Source organism: Lissotriton helveticus, chromosome 11 (genome assembly GCF_964261635.1).
Source record: "Lissotriton helveticus chromosome 11, aLisHel1.1, whole genome shotgun sequence".
Taxonomy (NCBI): Eukaryota; Metazoa; Chordata; class Amphibia; order Caudata; family Salamandridae; genus Lissotriton; species Lissotriton helveticus.
In genome coordinates, this window is record NC_136072.1 from 935178254 (window position 1) to 935196612 (window position 18359).

The 18359-nt window shown below is 43.2% G+C and overlaps 1 protein-coding gene across 1 annotated transcript in view; it reads left to right on the forward strand.

Annotated features, from left to right (window-relative positions):
* LOC144792312 (uncharacterized) overlaps window positions 1-14541 on the forward strand; it is a 76712-nt gene extending 62171 nt beyond the window's left edge. Inside the window, exons 6-7 of the mRNA XM_078667263.1 lie at window positions 7174-7293; window positions 13630-14541. Coding sequence (XP_078523389.1) covers window positions 7174-7293; window positions 13630-13879 — 370 coding nt within the window. The 3' untranslated portion in view covers window positions 13880-14541. The remainder of the gene's footprint in view (window positions 1-7173; window positions 7294-13629) is intronic.
* Window positions 14542-18359: the final 3818 nt, after the last annotated feature.

The window sequence follows — 18359 nt, forward strand, 5'->3', positions numbered from 1 at the left end:
TGTTATCAAGATGCTGGAAAGCCATTCCACGAGGGCGGTGGCCACATCCACTGCACTGTTTGGAGGAGTGCCAATCCAGGATATCTGCAGAGCAGCAACCTAGGCATCTACGCACACCTTCACCAGGCACTACTGCTTGGAGGCAGCCGCAGAATCGGATGCGGCAGTGGGAGAGGCGGTACTGCGGAATATCATCCAGTAACGATGAGCCTTTCTTGCATCCCTCCATCCATAATTTCTCTTGTTTACAAAGTCACATTTTATATAAGTATGTATATGTGTATATGAGATTATGCCTCATTTTCTAATGGTATTGCCTGATTATGTAATATATCAGGAAAATGTGCTTTGTTTTTACACTGCTCGCTATTCTGATTCAGGCATGTGAATCTATAAAAGTTCCAATACTGGAATAAGAAAACAAGTTACTTACCTGTAACTTTAGTTCTCCAGTATTGGAATCTTTCATAGATTCACATGCACCCACCCTCCTCCCCTGAGAGGCTCACCTCGGATTTAGCACAAGAAGTGTGCTATATGCACGAGTGCGCGAAAAATCTGAGGCAGAAGGTTCTCTCAGGAGTGTTCTAGAGGGTGAGGAGCTCTGATTGGTTCAGGGAAAAGTTTGGGCCTTTTTTACATAACAAAGGCTATGGGTTGCAAAAGGGAAATGGGCCTAGGCTTCTTTTCAGTTTGCTATACTACTAAGCACTGCTTTTTTATATACCGGAGACTCCCGTCTCGACGACGGGGAATGATTCAGGCATGTGAATCTATGAAAGATTCCAATACTGGAGAACTAAAGTTATAGGTAAGTAACTTGTTTTCTCTTTTGCTTTTTTCTCAGTGCCACGTGGCAGACATACATGCCCTTAGGGCATGTATGTACGCCACATGTGCACACATGCATGAATCAGGGGTGCAACAGGGTGTCAATGTGACACCCTGCCACCCTTGAATATGCTCCCCCTATTACTGATTCGGTATTTACCGAATCGGTAATAGTGAATGGCTTCCCATTCATTCCTATGGGCCTCCGGGCCCATAGGAATGAATGGGAAGGTTATTCCTCTCCATAAGTACGTGTTCTTCTCTCGGTACCTGAATGTTCATCTCTCTGTGCTTAAAAGTTCATGATTCTCTTCCTGAAGGTATGTCTCTCCATGTTTGTATGTTCATCTCTCTGTACTTGAAGGTTTGTCTCTTTGTACTTGAAGGGCTGTCTCTCAGTATATGAATGTCTGTCTCTCCATACTTTAATGCCTGCCACTCCACACTTGAATGTTTACCTCTACATACCTGACTATCCATCTTACAGTATTTGAATGTTCTTCTCTTTGTACCTAAATCTCTGTCTTTCAGTACTTAAATAGCTGTCACCCTGTATCTGAATTTCATCTCTCTGTACTTGAGTGTTTAACTCTCTATAGTTGAATGTCTCTCCATACTTGAATTTCCTTCTCTGCATACGCCAATGTCTGTCTCTCTAGACTTGAATGTTGATCTTTCCATTTAGGTATGTCTCTCTCACAGTACCTGAATGTTTGTTTTTCCACTCAGACCTGCACATATTGGAACTCTAAAGCTCTCATGTCAATGTGTGTAGGTTCTTATTTCACTGCCTTCTACTTTCCTTCACATAATGTTGATGCAATATCTCATAGTGGGCCAGACTTACTATCATACTGATGGCAAAAAAGGTCACAAATTGTGCACTGGGTGGTGCGAAGGGTCGCAAAACCCATTTTACAAGTCATTAAAAAAATATGACTTGTAAAATGGCTTTTCTACCTAAGATACTGCCATTTTGCTTTCACCAACCATGTGGATTTGTGAATTGCTCAGTTTGTGATTGCAAAATTGCTCTGTGCATCTGGCCCTAATTATCTTGGAAACTATTCGTCCTGTCAACTGTGTGTACAGTAACCATTCCTGTGCACCGAGGGCAATCTTTCTGGGCCCGGGTAGTTCTCTGAGCTCCCATGAGGTCACAAGATTGACCTTCACCCATTCATTGCGGTTCTACAGTGACCTATTTTCGTTTTACTTGTCCCCTCATGAGCCATGGCCTCTCTTAGAGCCATATAAACAAATCTGTTTCTAGTAACAGGAACTAAAAGTGCATCATCCCTAACTGCTGGCAGAGGCCTGTAGGTATGAAATACTTCTTCCAAGTGTCTCACGTTAGAGCTTACATTCATAGAATTATAATCTTCCTAAAAGAAGCACAAAAGACGTTGGATGTTACAATTCTTTATTAGCACCCCTGAAGACAATTACAATTGGAGAAGGTCAGTGAAACGGATTTGCAGCCCGCAGGCTGAGTAGATCAATTGTTCTAAGGTTCATTTGAGGCGTCTTCTCTTTTCCGGTTCTCAGACATCTCTTCAGGCCCAGGAACTGAATTCTGCCCTCTCCCAGAATGCACAGACTTCCCTATACCCTCTCCCAATGATTAAAGACCTCTCTCGGGGCCTTCAGATCTTCCTCGGATCTCTCTCCATGCTCCAGACCACCCTCTGACCTCTCATTGAGACCTCAGGCTGGCCTGTATTCTTCTCTCATGTCCCTACACTGGCCTTTGCTCTTTTCCTGATGTTCCGTAATTACCTATTTCTGATTCACATGCGACTTATGACCGTTCACCTCTTCTAAAGTCCCTGGTTCTTTTGACGGAGTCTAGCCAGCTTCCCTGTTCCCAAGTCTCCAGTATGTCATTAGGTGGAGTCCTTTTGCGACCAAACTCTCTTAAAAAGTGTGTCCTCTCCTGAGGCAGAGCATCCTGCCTATCTCCTCAAACACAGGGAAAGCACCCACCCAGACACAAAATGCCCCACCCTAATCCATAACAGAACCTACCCTGCAGCTATCCATTGTACCCGAAACAATACACTAATCTATCCTAGCCTCACCAGCCATTATCAAATTGCAACTCACACCTAAATAATACGAAGCACAACCAGTGCAATGTCAGCAGACCACCTCGACTGGATCAATGAAATCCCACATCCATAAACAGGGCCCAGATTCTAAAAGCACCTGCGGGTAATGAAAATTGGCCAAGTACGCGACAGAAATGCACCAAACACAAAAACACCAGTCGTTGAAAGTAACCTGCCTGGAACTGCCTGGTGACATAAAGTTTACCGTCCCGGTGTGTTTATTGGTCCATTGGATATGATCAGGAGAGATGGCAAATGCTGTAGTGTTGGGAACGTTCATTAAGTATGTTAAAGTAAATGTCATTGTTATGTTTGCACAAGCTTGTGCAAACAGCAGTAGATTCACCGTAGATGAACTTCTGTTACTGGGAGAGTTTCCTCAGGCCCCAAGTACGATGATTGATATTTCACTTTTTTTTCTGGGCTATATTTTTTGTGGCATTGCAAACACAAACAATGTGGCGCGTCCCGGTTACACTGGTAAGTGTCGACTCTAGTGGTATTCTGACACATTCCATGACCATTTAATCTCTTTTTTCAAGGAGCCACACTACATTACCTGGGATCACCACAGAGTGATCCAGGCTGCCCGGTATAAGCCATGGGTAAGGCCACTTAGGAACAAAAGCGCCTGGGACACTGGGCAGAGGGGCACAAAGGAGATTAGGAATCACATGAAGTGGAGACTCAGGGGCAGAGAGATGGGACAGGGAAGCACACTGAGAAGGGGGCACAGGGCAGTGGAACAAGGGCTATGGGAGAAATGCAATGAAATACCAGTATTTGTAAAGTGCACAGCTACCTCCGAAGTGGTGTCCCGGTAATGGGGGCCCTCAGGAAGATTAAACAAGGTATTGCAAAAACAACAGGTGATGGACAGAATGCAGAACAATGTCATACATTCACCCCAGTACAGAGATCTGGGCCCAAATCCATCTTTTTTTTGCTCACCATGCCATTCCAGTTTGAACCCAGCCATATGCAAATCAGTCTTCACCCTGTGCCCCATGGGAACAGTCCAGCCCGAACTGCCAAGCCAGGTCCTCCCTGGTCTGGAAACAAGCATCCAAGGACCGGTTTCGGGCTTTCAGCCCTCATCAGCCTGGATAGCTTGATTCCAGTGGCATGGAGAGCACGAGATTCACGTCTGAACATACCCGTCCCACTCGGGGTGACAAATGCAAAAACAACAGGTGATGGACAGAATGCAGAACAATGTCATACATTCACCCCAGTAAAGAGATCTGGGCCTAAATCCATTGTTTTGCTCAGAGTCACATGGTGCTCAGCTAACCTGCCGCCAGCACCGGGGATCGAACCATGAACCCCATAGTCCAGAGTCAGGCACCCTGGCCGCTGTGCCACACCTCTCCCACAGGAGACCAGGAACAAGAAGTAGATGTAAAGGCGAGAAAATCTGTGGGTGGGGAGCTTTGAAGCAAAGGAGATTGAGACGGGTAGAGACAGGGGTGGACACTAGTCCGGGGGTTCGAACCATAAGATAAGGAGGCTTAAAAGTGGGGGGATGCGGTTACTGAGTATCCTGGGGACCGGGAGATACATGGGCAGAGGCGACTAGAACCACAGGAATACTGACGGGCATGTAGTAATAGGGTAATGGGGACAGTGAGAGACCCAGAAAATAAGCAGCAGGGGCAGGGAGACTTGTGAGCAGGGTGACACAAGGGACAGAGATCACAGAGTAGAGTGGACACAGACTAAGCAGATGAAGGACTACAGAGAAGAGACATCTCAGGGAGATACAGTGAAATGGAGTCATGAGGACATGAAGACATGGGAACAAGGAGACTCAGGGACAGAGAGAACTGGGAACACAGATAAGCATGGCAATGGGGGAATATGGACTAGAGTACAGGGGGTGAGGGGGACTATGAATTAGTTGGACACCTTGTGACAGAAGTCTACTCCAGCTTCTGTAGTGAAGAATCTTGGAGTCCAATGTGTTCAGCATTTCTCTCTGGAAGCTCAGGTTACTGCTGTTGACAAGTCCTGTTTTTTCCATCAGCAGATTGTGAAACACATTCCTTTTCTCTTGTCTCTGCAACAGTGGGTCCAGATATCAATGCATGCACAGGTTAGACTATTGCAGTGTCAAATATCATGCTCTTCCTGTTAAAACCCTAAAATAAACAGCAGCTGGTCCAAAATGCTGCACCTAAAATAACTTTGCATTTAATCAAATTTGACTCAGACTTCGGCAGCTTTGAGTAATTAAAGGGTCAAATTTAAATCCTTATGTTTGGCTCATAAATCTTTGAATGATCCACATCCCAGTTCTCTTTCTGGTAGGCTTACCCACTTCAGGCCCAGGTGTTAACTTAGGTCGGCCCCTGTCTTTGTTAACTGGACCTTCGTTTAGGTGTTCTACCCTGGGCGGCCAAAGCTGTGAAAACCAGGGCGCATATTACCAAGAAGCTCATTAAAATTATTGCCGTTTTAGCGGCAGGAAACTGCCGCTAAAGCGGTGATAATGGGCTTGATAATATGCGCTATAGAATTCCAATAGAAGCCCAGGTTAGATGTCCTGCACATATATAATATGGCCCCTGGCCTTTTACATCTGTGCAATAACTAATGCTGGTGTTTTATTTTATGAGTTTGTGTAACTTTTAAGCTTTCAACCTTTTTGGGTGTTGTTACACTTTAGAAACATAACATTAAATGAGAATTAAGGAGTTTTGGGTTCAGGTAAATGCACGGGCATTGACTTGAGGACAGTAAGTTATGGCAACACAGAGACACACAGGACAGGATGCACTGAGATGAAATGACAAAGAGTAAAGGAGATTGAGAAACTCAGGAATGAAGAAACACAGCAACAGGGAACCCGAAACTGTGAAATGCAGTGACAGGAAGACAGAGGACTAGGGAGACATGGGGACAGGGGGACGTGGGCACAGTGAAATCTGGGACATTGAGAAACATGGGGATTGCTACTACGCCAAGGGGACAAAAAGCTATGCTGATTAAGAACCACTGGGATGAGGAAACTAGGAGAAAGAGACATGCTGGGATAGAGAGACAAGGGGACAACAAGACATGAAGACCTAGAGATACAAGGAAAAGGATACGTAGGGACAAAGCAGGGTGAAAGCAAAAGGTTTAAAAATATAAGTAAGGGAAATTAGAAACCATCTGCCAAGGAGAAACATGTGAGAACGGAAAAAACAAAGACAAGAGGATATGTGACAGCAATACTGTAGTGCACAGAGAATCTAGGGCTTAGGTCGCAAGACAGGCACTGAGACAGAGTGACAAGAATAATCCACCAATTCTGAACACCTAAACCCTCACTCATAGTTACCTGTGTTTGGCAGAAGGGCGAATGATACTACCACTCGCTAGGGAGACCTCCTCAGAAAAAACCCACAACTCACAGGCAACACTGAAAGACTCACACAGGCTAAGCCACGAGACTTGTCTTCCTTAAGAAGCCCTCTCCAATAGGAAAGCATATAACCCGCATATGACACCTGCCACTCCATGACTGGCAGCAACACAAGAAACCAGGGAATTTGGAACATTGGGCTATTCAAAATTGCACAAAGTAACATAACTATGTCTAAGTAAAGATGTAACAGCGGATGTTTTATGCAGTACATTGAGATAACTTCTAGATCAATTAGGGTTAAGCTTTCTTCTTCTAAGACGAGGGGTGATTTAGGATGATTCATGTTCGCTTTGGATAGGGGCAAGTCCATCTAGTGCCCTCATTCTGACTCTGGACTGTTGATCATTTTGGCTGACAAGGGCCTGGTCCTGCTTCTTACATTAGTACCTCAACACCACACAGTGGTGTCTGCTATGGCTTGCAGTGCTCACACCTATTTGTTTCGAAGAGTGACTGTCCTATCAGTATGGTCTCTAGGTAGACTGGATGCTGCTTTATCACCGTCAGCAGTGATATCATCATTTTGTTTCTAACAGTCCGACTTGCCCCATCTTGGTACCAAGAACTGTTGCATGCCATAGTCTAAAATTGGTCTAATCTAGTTATCTCTTATAGCATTACATGGCTCTCCGGTGCTCTTCCTTGCATCAGAGACTACCCCTGTCCTGACTAGAAAGGTCGGCGCAGATGGTTTCTGATAGTTTCTCATTGACCTATCCTGTCACTCTGAATTGTCTTCTGCTTTGCTTGTCAGTTGCCTGTCTATCATATCTCTAACATCACCTTGTGACCCACCAAATGCCCGCCTTCTTCTTTTAGGTTGGCACGATTCTTGCAGAGGAAGAAGAGGCCCAATGAGGTTCAGGAAGTCTTGTCTGACTTTGTGTCACCTTCTTGCTTTGTGCTGGAGCCACGAGAGGAATGCGACGAAGAGCACAGGTAGGTGATGAACACCCAGGTTCTGGTGTGCGTGATGAGGAACTGAGTAGAAAACATCAGAGATGAGGAGCATGAGACCTCAAACGTGCACCACCCCACTATGCTACATATTTTTTGATATCTCAGAGGTTACATTTGAGGGCAACAGACAATCTCCGAGGGAGGTGCGGAGGAACCAAGGTGCCAATGTACTAGGATGAAAGAGCAGGGTAAGGCATTATGTGCTCAGGTGGAACCAGATGGAACAGTAGTGAATGGGGAGCCATTGTTTGAGGTTGAAACAGCATCAGAAGGCATTGGGAGCGGTGGCTGAACCTGGCTGCCAGTGCATTTGGTTAATCAGCAGGGGGTATTGGGAGCTGTGGCAGAACCAGGGTGCAAATGTATGTGGGTGAAACAGCAGAGGAAGGCATTGGGAGCTGTGATATAACCAGGTTCCCAATGCATGAGGTTGAAGCAGCAGGGGGAGAGACTCTGAGCTGTGGCGGAACCAGAGGAGCTGCGGTGGATCTAGGGTGCAAATGCACAAGGTTGAAACAGTAGGCGAAGGCACTGGGAGCGGAAGACATTGACTTATTTGATAGTTAAGTAAAGCGATTGTTGACATTTGTGGGGGCACAGGTGGCAAGGTTGTTTCCAACGAACAAGATTGAAGCAGTTTATGTTTTTAAGTCAAGCCTGGGGAGCGCATGCGCTGCTCTGCGAGGCATACTGTATTGAAATATGGCATAGAAGCTCCGCCCATCTTTTCAATTGGCTCCTGTTACTGTCCTTGCAAAATCGTTGCTTTTAATTTGTAAATAGGATTAGTAGTCCCTCCTTGGTACAGCCTTGTCTGCATTAGTAACCTCCCATAACGCCTGGACTTTTTACTGGTGTTGTTACACGGTCTGCTTTATAAGTCGGTGAGCACTATTTTTTTGTTGGGGTTGCCCAGCTCTGAAAATCTGTTGCCTCTTGCTCGCACTTCCTTCCCCCCCTCCCTCCCGTCATTGCTGCACTTAATCTCCCCAGTGCCGTCCCCACACCGGTGTACAGTCATAATATCGAGTCAATTATTTCGACTGGACAGAATATCGAGTAAAAAATATAGAATGGACATAATATCGACTAGACATAATATAGACAACAAAAATATCGACTAGAGAAAATTAATATCGAATAGAATGGACATAATATCGAATCAAAAATATAGAATGGACATAATATCGACTAGACATAATATAGACAACAAAAATATCGAATTTAAGGTAAGTTAATAATAATTTTTATTTTTTGTGTAATATAAGTCTGTAGCGGGTTGTGGGTTTATAGGGGAATAGGGTGGGAAGTAATTTAATTCTAATTAATTAAATATGTTAATTTATTTATTGATATATATTTAGAATTAATTGTTAATTAATTATTAATTGGTAATTAATTAAAATATAATTGGTAATTCATTATAATTGATTAATTGATAAATATTTTAATTTTAGTAATTTATTTTCTGTAGCGGGTTGTGGGTTTATAGGGGAATAGGGTGGGAAGTAATTTAATTATAATTAATTAAATATGTTAATTTATTTATTGATAATAATTTAGAATTAATTGTTAATTAATTATTAATTGGTAATTAATTAAAATATAATTGGTAATTAATTATAATTGATTAATTGATAAATATTTTAATTTTAGTAATTTATTTTCTGTAGCGGGTTGTGGGTTTATAGGGGAATAGGGTGGGAAGTAATTTAATTATAATTAATTAAATATGTTAATTTATTTATTGATATTTTTTAAAAATTAATTGTTAATTAATTATTAATTGGTAATTAATTAAAATATAATTGGTAATTAATTATAATTGATTAATTGATAAATATTTTAATTTTAGGGTTCAGGGTCAGTTTTCAGTTTTTGGGTAAAGGGGTATTTTTAGGGTTCAGGGTCAGTTTTCAGTTTTTGGGTAAAGGGGTATTTTTAGGGTTCAGGGTCAGTTTTCAGTTTTTGGGGTAAAGGGGTATTTTTAGGGTTCAGGGTCAGTTTTCAGTTTGTAGGTAAAGGGGTATTTTTAGGGTTCAGGGTCAGTTTTCAGTTTTTGGGTAAAGGGGTATTTTTAGGGTTCAGGGTCAGTTTTCAGTTTTTGGGTAAAGGGGTATTTTTAGGGTTCAGGGTCAGTTTTCAGTTTTTGGGTAAAGGGGTATTTTTAGGGTTCAGGGTCAGTTTTCAGTTTTTGGGGTAAAGGGGTATTTTTAGGGTTCAGGGTCAGTTTTCAGTTTGTAGGTAAAGGGGTATTTTTAGGGTTCAGGGTCAGTTTTCAGTTTTTGGGTAAAGGGGTATTTTTAGGGTTCAGGGTCAGTTTTCAGTTTTTGGGGTAAAGGGGTATTTTTAGGGTTCAGGGTCAGTTTTCAGTTTGTAGGTAAAGGGGTATTTTTAGGGTTCAGGGTCAGTTTTCAGTTTTTGGGTAAAGGGGTATTTTTAGGGTTCAGGGTCAGTTTTCAGTTTTCGGGTAAAGGGGTATTTTTAGGGTTCAGGGTCAGTTTTCAGTTTATGGGTAAAGGGGTATTTTTAGGGTTCAGGGTCAGTTTTGGGTTTTTGGGGTACAGGGGTACTTTGTAAAAATAAAGTAAAATTACATTTAAATTACATTTATTTAATAAAATTAAATTATATTAAATTATATTATAATATTTTTTATTAATTTATATTCAAAAAATTATTATATACTTACCAATACTTATGTTGTAATGGTATGCGTTGTAAAGGTATATGCGTTGTAAAATCTTGCGTTGTAAATGTATGCGTTGTAAAAGTTTTTGCGTTGTAAAAGTTTTGTTGTAATGGTAGGCGTTGTAAAAGTATGCGTTGTAACGTCATACATCCCTGGAGTGGGAATAGTAATTTTAACCTCTACGCTATCCAGCGCTTTCCCTACTGTTGCACCCACTGGAGTGGGAGTAGTAAATTTTACCTCTACGCTATCCAACACTTTTGCTAATGTTGAACTCACTATAGTTGTAACAATAAATTTTAAACATTTTCTAAAATGTTATATATGTTTATTTAATAATATGTTTAAATATATATATATATATATATATATATATATATATATATATATATATATATATATATATATATATATATATATATATGTGTGTGTGTGTAATTTTTGGTGATATAATTTTTTTAATTATATAAATTATTTATTAAAATTATATTTTTTTAATAATTATTTCTAAGTTTATATTAAATATATGTATTACTATATTAGTTTAAACTTAATTTTAAGACATTTTAAAAAATCGATATTTTGACAGTCTATATTTTTGTAAGTCGATATTTTGGAGTCGATATTTTGGTACTTACCTGTTTGAAGATAGGGAGTCGATATTTTGTCAATCGATATTTTTGACTCGATATTTGTGTATCTCGATATTTGTGTCGTCGATATTATGTCAGTGATCCCCCCACACCACCACCTCTCATCCTCCCTGCTTAAGCATTCTTCATTTTGTTTCCCTTACATCATCAGGCATACTTTTAGCGTGGCGCCCATTTTACGAGCGACACATTTTCTTTTGCTTGCTGCTTTGGCGCTGCATCTCCCCCCATCCGCAAGGAAAGGTTGCAGAACCACAGGCTGTTACTAGGTGGAGTTAGAAACAGACTTCTATTAGCAACATCAGGCACTGCACCCACAGGGACACCTAGTAACTGCTCGTGCTTCTGCACCCTTTCCTTACTTAGTGAATTTGCTTTTTTCTCACTTGCATTTGGCCTCGTAGTTTGGCGATAGCGTGAACATTTAGAATAACATAATAGAATGAAATACAAGATTTGCAATGCAATTGCTCGAGCATTGCTGAAAGTTTGGCGGTGCATTATTATTAGCAACGCCAATAGCTCAAACTTTCAGCAATGTGAGATCTATTGCATTGCAAATGCTTGTTGTAGTAGGGCTAGGGCACAGAGCAAGGACTGCTAACATCAATGATTTTCATTATTTTGGGAGGGTCTCAGGTGTGTGCAACTGGACCAACAGATGTTCTAGAAATATTTTAAAGATCCTTTTGGTTTCAGCAGACGCATGTTTGATAGTTGGATTTTGATTGGCATTAAATCGAATATTAGCAGAATCTGCTTTGTGAAAGGAGCATTGGGTGACTGGAAAATAGGTGCCTGCAAGCCAAGCAGAAGTGATTTCTTGGGCATGTGCTTTAACTGTGTTGTGCCGTGGGAATGGCACTAGGACCCTGGGGCACAGGGTGGGGACAAGAGATACCGGACACCACATCCGGTCAGGGGAGGGGACCAGGGGTCACTAAGGATCAGGACCTCGGAGCGAGAGGTCGAGGGCAACGAAGGGCAACAAGCATGTACCTGAGAACTGAATAAAGATTACATTGAAAAGCCCGACCGTCTCCTGTGTGTTCCTGGGTCGGGGAACACGACATCAGGCGACGAGGATGGGATTCGGGACCCACCGACGAGTAAACATCGCGATTTTAAACCAGGAGCCCACCCTGGATCGCATCGTGACGAGAAGAAGCAGGAAGTGCCATCCATAGACGTGCAGCGACGTGGGAGCCCACCCCAAGCGCTGCAGGGAGAAGACCAAGCAAACCGGTAAGCGCCGAGAAAAAGCGCGAAGACTGGAAGAAATCGGCGCCAGCTCTCGCGAGAGTCTCGGCGGCCATCTTAGGAACAGGCGCGAGAGCCAATGGGAGCAGAGAATAGACGGGCGGCCATTTTTAAGTCAGGCAGCGTCCCGATTGGACAGGAAACAACGCGAGAACAACGGCAGCCATTTTAAAATCAGGCACGAGAGCCAATAGAAAGCGAGGAATAGCGCGGCGGCCATTTTGAGGCCAGGCAAAGCGCGAGGAAGCACCAAAGGTGTAGAAAAGACATACAAAAGCGGATTAAAGGCACAAATAAGTCACAGAAGTGACCTGAAAGGGCAGAAGAGGAGGAAATTAAAAGAAAAAGGGCAAATAAAAGGTGAAAAGGAAAAAGTGAAAGAAAACAACGAAATAAATCAAAGGGGACACAAAGAATAAAGAGCAGATAAAGAAAAGAATGGCAGACCCAAAACCGAGTGCGCAATACAGAAGACCACTACCATTCAGCCTTTCTGAACCAGAAACAGTAATTAGATGGGAAAAGTGGATCAGACGATTCGAAAACTATGCGGAAGCTACGGATGTAACAAAAGCAAAGATGAGAGGCCTATTTGTAAACTTAGTAGGCGATGAAGTGGAGGACCTAATGGTAACTCTGCCGAAAGAAGAGATTGCCACCTATGACCAACTAAAGAAGGGAACACGACAAACTGCAGGAGATGATCAATTTAAAATATGAAGTTCCTGTTAAAAGAACTTTTTGGGTGGATCATTGAGATTGCTGAAAGAAGTTCATGCCTTTTGCAGTTCTATGAGAAGCAGGAAGAACGTGATTGTAAAGAATAAGTTTGGACCTCTGTAAGCAGGTGGTGAGCAATGATCTCAGGGGCAGGTTTACAAGACCCTTGCGCCTCTTTTACGCCGCCATTGCGTCACTTTTGTGACGCAGCGGCGGCGCAAAAGATGCGCCATGGTGCGGGGTATTTACAACGTAACGCATCTGAGAGATGCGTCCCGTTGTAAAGCCCTGTGCCCCATGAAACCTGTGTCAGGTTTCATGTGGGCGTTTCCACGAAGGGGGGGGGGCGTTCCGTCGCAGGAACGCCCCTGAAAAGTGACTCAGTGAAATCTACAAGATTTCACGGAGTCACTTTACCAACACTGATGCGTCAAAACCCTGCGCCTGCTTGAAGCAGGCATAAGGCTTGACGCACCACGTTAACAGATAGGGCAAGTTGGAAAAGTGCTGGAGTTGCGTGCTGCATGCAACACAACTTCAGCACTGGGCCAACTTCACGCCCTAGATGCGACACGTATCTGTTTATTCCTGCGCCATGGTCCGCCGCATTGTAAATGCGGCGCATCATGGGTGGCACAAGGATAAACTTGCGTGCCGCATCTTTCCTGGCGCAATACTGCTGATTTGCAGAGATGCGTCAGGCAACATAAATCTGCCCCTAAGTGATTAAACATGAAGTTGTTGCAGTTATTGGTTTGTGGTGGGGAAGCAATAGATGTGAGTAGATCCTGGATAGCAATGATCGAGTAGTTTCTGCTTCTGGATTGTATGATGCTGGTATTAATTTGGTTAATGGTCCAAAGGCACCTTTTGGTTCCAGGTAAGTGTTTACCCGGGTGTGCATGTCAGTGGAATACAAAGTTATTGCTGTCTCTAGCCCAGGGGTACCACTGGTCCTTAATGAATGTTCATAACTTTTTTTGATTTCAGGTGTAGAATTGTCTCCACCGGGGTCCTTGCTCCATCCGGACACCTGAAGCGCACTTTTAGACTATTGCGGAAGAGCGCCACAGATTGGACCTTGCTGCCTGGACGAGACCCAAAGTGGGTGAAACACCCCGGGAGAGGGGGGGCTTCACTTAAAGTCAAACGACAAGAGCTAAAGAGGCCAGGGGCGACCCCTACGCCTGTCAGACTCTACGAACAATGTCTACAGAGAGTCCGAAACTCGCAGACCTGACGCCATTGAATCATGCAACACACGTGTGCCAATCAACACATATGTGGTTTTACACATGTACCACACAAGTGCGCATGAGCGGTGTGTATATACCAATATTTATATAAGTGATTATTTATAATCAAGGCTCTTCTATCATGATGAAGCCTATATGACTTTTGTGTAATGGGGGACTGACTCCCAACTTGAAATCAGCCGGTTTGAGTCTACAGTGCTTGGACTGAAGAGACAAATATGAAGGATTTCTTTCATGTTTCAAAATGTGTTATTCACTTTTGAAAAACCTGCAGAGATTGTAGTTCCCTCTTCGATATATCATGCTTTTCCGATATGACTGCGTTACTTGAGCCCCTAAACTCCCACTCCCCACTCGCCTGACTGTTTTAGACAAACAGAGTAAACTAAAACATGTTTACGTTTAACAAGGTGTGTGTGTGTTTGTGTGTGCGTGTGTTATTTTAGACAGCATGAGTGAAACTGGAAAATGTTTACATTTGATAAGTTGTGTATTGTTTTAGACAGCTTGACATGAAAGAAAGTTTACATTTAGCAACGCGTGTGTGTGTTACTATGCACTTCTGATTCATTGTTAGGTTAAATTGTGTTGTGTACATACCTGTATTTGAGTATATATTTAACATGTATGTTTTTTGGATCTATTAGCTTGATGTGTTTTCATTTTTTTCTGGTTATTATTAAGTTGGTAACTTCCTTCTGTGCAAGATACAGTTCTCAAAATGCATGGTGACGGTTCACCGTAGTTAAGCAAATGTATGACCCGGGTCTCCAGTATATGGAAGGATGCATAGCCTAGGTCCACCTCAAATGAATAGATGTATGGCCCCAGTCTGTACCACATGAATGCTAAGTATCCTCTGCTGCTGGACAGATGGGTGGACCTGAACCACCCCGGACCGTGGATAGATTTGCAGATATGGGTCACCCTCATGAACAGATCTAGGACCCCAATTTCCAGGCCACACCACGTAGCTGGATGATGAATAACTTCTTCTGAGCCACCCCTGATGGTGGAGAGATGTGTGATCTTGGATCAACCCTGATGGCAAAGAGATTTGTGACACTGGACCACGCCGATGGACAGATCTATGGTCCGAGTCCACACCAAATGGATGGATGGTGATTAACTGCTACTGACCTGAACCACCCAGATGGACAGATGTTTGGCTCTGGATCACCCAGATAAACAGATTTGTAGCCCTAGTCCATATTATGGTCAGAGGTCTGGCTCCAGGCATCACCACATGGACACAGAAGGTGATGGGCATAGTACAGGCTGGTTGACCATTGTTTATCTCTATTACTCACTCGATCTGTGCCAGAGGTCTGACTCACCCCTGGGTACATTAGCCACAATGAACGCATTTTCAAAGCCTTGTGAGCCAGATGGCAGAAATGACTGAAGGGCGTCTTACTGTGAGTGATCCCTGCTATTCTTTTGTCTCTGCTGTCTGAGAGTCACGCTTCCCTTAGTCTGTCTAAGTTATTACCCACAAGTATTTCTCTAGCCCCTTAGTCTCAAATCAGCCTTATGTTTGAATCCTAGTCTCTTTCAAATGTCTATTATCTACAGCATCACCACTTCTCCTGGTTTCTGCCTTCTAGTTCTGCCTTTTTCTTTACTCCAGTTCCTCCATTACCTCAACATCCACCTGTTCACCTGGGGCATCTTATTCCTCTCCATCCACAGGACCAGCAATGGCTCCTATCCTTTCTGTCCCCTGCCGTCCGTCCCTGTCTCTTACCACACTTATATTTCCCCTTCCTCTCCTTCTACAGGACATCATTGTTTCCCTTCCGTCTACCCAAGTAGATTACTTTACTCCTATGTCTCCGTTTCCCTCTCCACTCTTCTGTGCCACAATGTCTTTCTCTTCCACTTCACATACCTCTACCCATTATATCCCTGTATCTCCTCTCACATGCACTTTTGTGTTTCCCTCTCTCATTTTGTTGACTTGTAAACCTGGTTCACTCTCTGCTTTCAGCCCCGGCCATACCCTAGTGTTTACCTGTACCTCTGCCCTCTGCCCTTTCCTTTGGTTGTGCCTCCCTCTACCTCTCCTCAAACCTTTACTTCAGTTTTCCTTCTCAACTTACACAAATCAGTATTGTATTTTTCCCAACTAACTCTTATCCAGTGCCTTTCGCTACCTTTCAAATCATCCATACACCAATTTTTTCTTCTGTTTCTTTTCTGACTCATGCACCAGTACTTCCCTCTCTCCAAATACACCTCAGCTTCCTGTCCTCACCATGCTGTATCCCACTCCCTCGCTCTTCCTCCATCCTTAGACTTTCCCGCTCTAATAACTGACACTCATAGAATTCCTGATTCTTATGAATCATAACCGTGTCCTGATCCCTGCACTCATACACGTCTCACTCTCTGTTCACTGGTGTTAAATTGTCTTCCTCCTAACTCCTCTCTCCACCTCTCCTCATACGCCAGTGCCTCCCTCATACTCAGGCCTATACCTGTGTTTCCTTCCCTTATAGCCCATTTTCTCCTTCCTATTGTCTGTCTTTGAAACTCTTAAGTAGTGTTTTCTATCTGCTCACCATACACAAGTGACACCATCTTCCTCCTACTCAACTGTGTCTACATCATCCCTTATACACATCCTACGGCCTTCCTCATTTTCTGGTCCAACCCAATGTTTCCTTCACCTCCAGCCCAGGTTCACCCTCTTAACCTTCATTCACCTGTACAAGGTCGTCTCCGGTTCTGCTCTCCTGTATTCAAGTGACTCAACTTCTAATTCAGACCCGGGTCTCCATCATATCTCCATCACCTTCATCCTCAGGTCCATAACCACTGACACCCTCCCTTGTAATCTACTTTATCCCTTACATAAATTCCTCCAATTATGCCACTTCTTCAAACCTGTACCTAGTGTTTTCCTTCTTTGTTATCTGGTTCCTGCCTCTTTTACTCCTTTAATCTGCCAAATACTGTCCCCTCTCTCCTTCATTTCTACTCAACCTACCTCTTCTTCTTCCGACTCACACCCTTGCCTCATCCTAGTGTCTGTCTCATTCTCGGCCCCTTCAGCTATGTTTCCCTCATCTCTAGCCCATTGTTTCCCTCTTATACTCCCCTCTAATGCAACCCCCACCTCTTCTGATGCACAGCTGTGCTCCACCTCACAGATACTTCATTGCCTCACTCATCTGAGGCTCATTCCCAGTGTAGTCTGAACCTCCATTTCACCTGTGCTGTAGTGATTTCATCTTCCTGTGACTGAGACCCCTGTCTCGACCACCACAATAAGAACATCAGCCCCTCATACATACCCACTGCAACACTCACATCCAGTCTACTTTTTCAGCTAAATCTCCCCTCACCTCTACCTCAGTGACTTCCCTCGCTCCTCTGATTCATACTTCAGTCTCCTTCTCTTACTCAAGTCCATCACGTGTGCACCCACCTATTTCTTCTTCTCTTCTCACCTTTACACCTGTACATCTCTGACTGATCCATGTCTCCTTTCCACCCCACACATCTTTGCCTTATATCCAGACCCATATTTATGAATCCTTTGCATTGTCCTTGCATCAGGCAAGGACAAACCAAAGGTTTCACTAATATTTACAAAGCCACGCAAGGCCCGATTTGCATAGCCTTGCGATCTTTGTAGAGAAGTGTAGCGCAAGGCAACCGCTTGTGCTGCATTATGTTACATTTCAACTTGGGAGGCATTCCATGGGTGGAGCATGGGTGTTCTGATGAATCCACCCATGGATTTTAGTGCATTCCCGGATTTACAAAGACCTGTGAACTTGGGAAGGCATCAAAATCCTATGCTTTCCAAATGAGGTGTAACAATAGAAATATCTCCTTGTTATTTCCTCTTTCCATGTGTGCTGTATTTTGCAGCATGCATAGAAAGAGGTAAATATATTTTAGGATTGTTTTTGTGCAGGAAGTTGTCCCTTTCTGTACCAAAACAGAAATGATTGAGGAATCACCAGGGATACCAAAAAGGAATGCCCATGGAATCTTGAGCACATTTACAATAAAGAACAAAGGTTTTTTTTAATTTACAAAATATTTGTTATTTATTGTAAATGTCCTCAAGATTCAAAGAGTATTCCTCTTTGGTACCCACAGTAATTTCTGAATCAGTCTTTTGTACTCGTATCTTAAAGGTCTTAGGGTGGCTCCCTTTCTCAAACGTTGCAGCATACTGAGGACTAGTGTGACTGGTTCCACTTGAGGTGTTCTTTTGCACCAACAATTTTTTTCTCTGGCTACATTTTTCTGATTGTACAAAAACAATCCTGCCTTTAACGCAGGCACCCTTGCATTGTGGTACAGGGGTGCCTCCGTTAGCCATATGCTTCACACAATGCACCAGGGCAAGGAGAGAGCAGAAATGTTCCATATCTATGTACATATGGAGATTTTCTGCTCTCTCTCTTTCACACAACCCAGCACAGAAGCTTTGCTTGCTGCCAT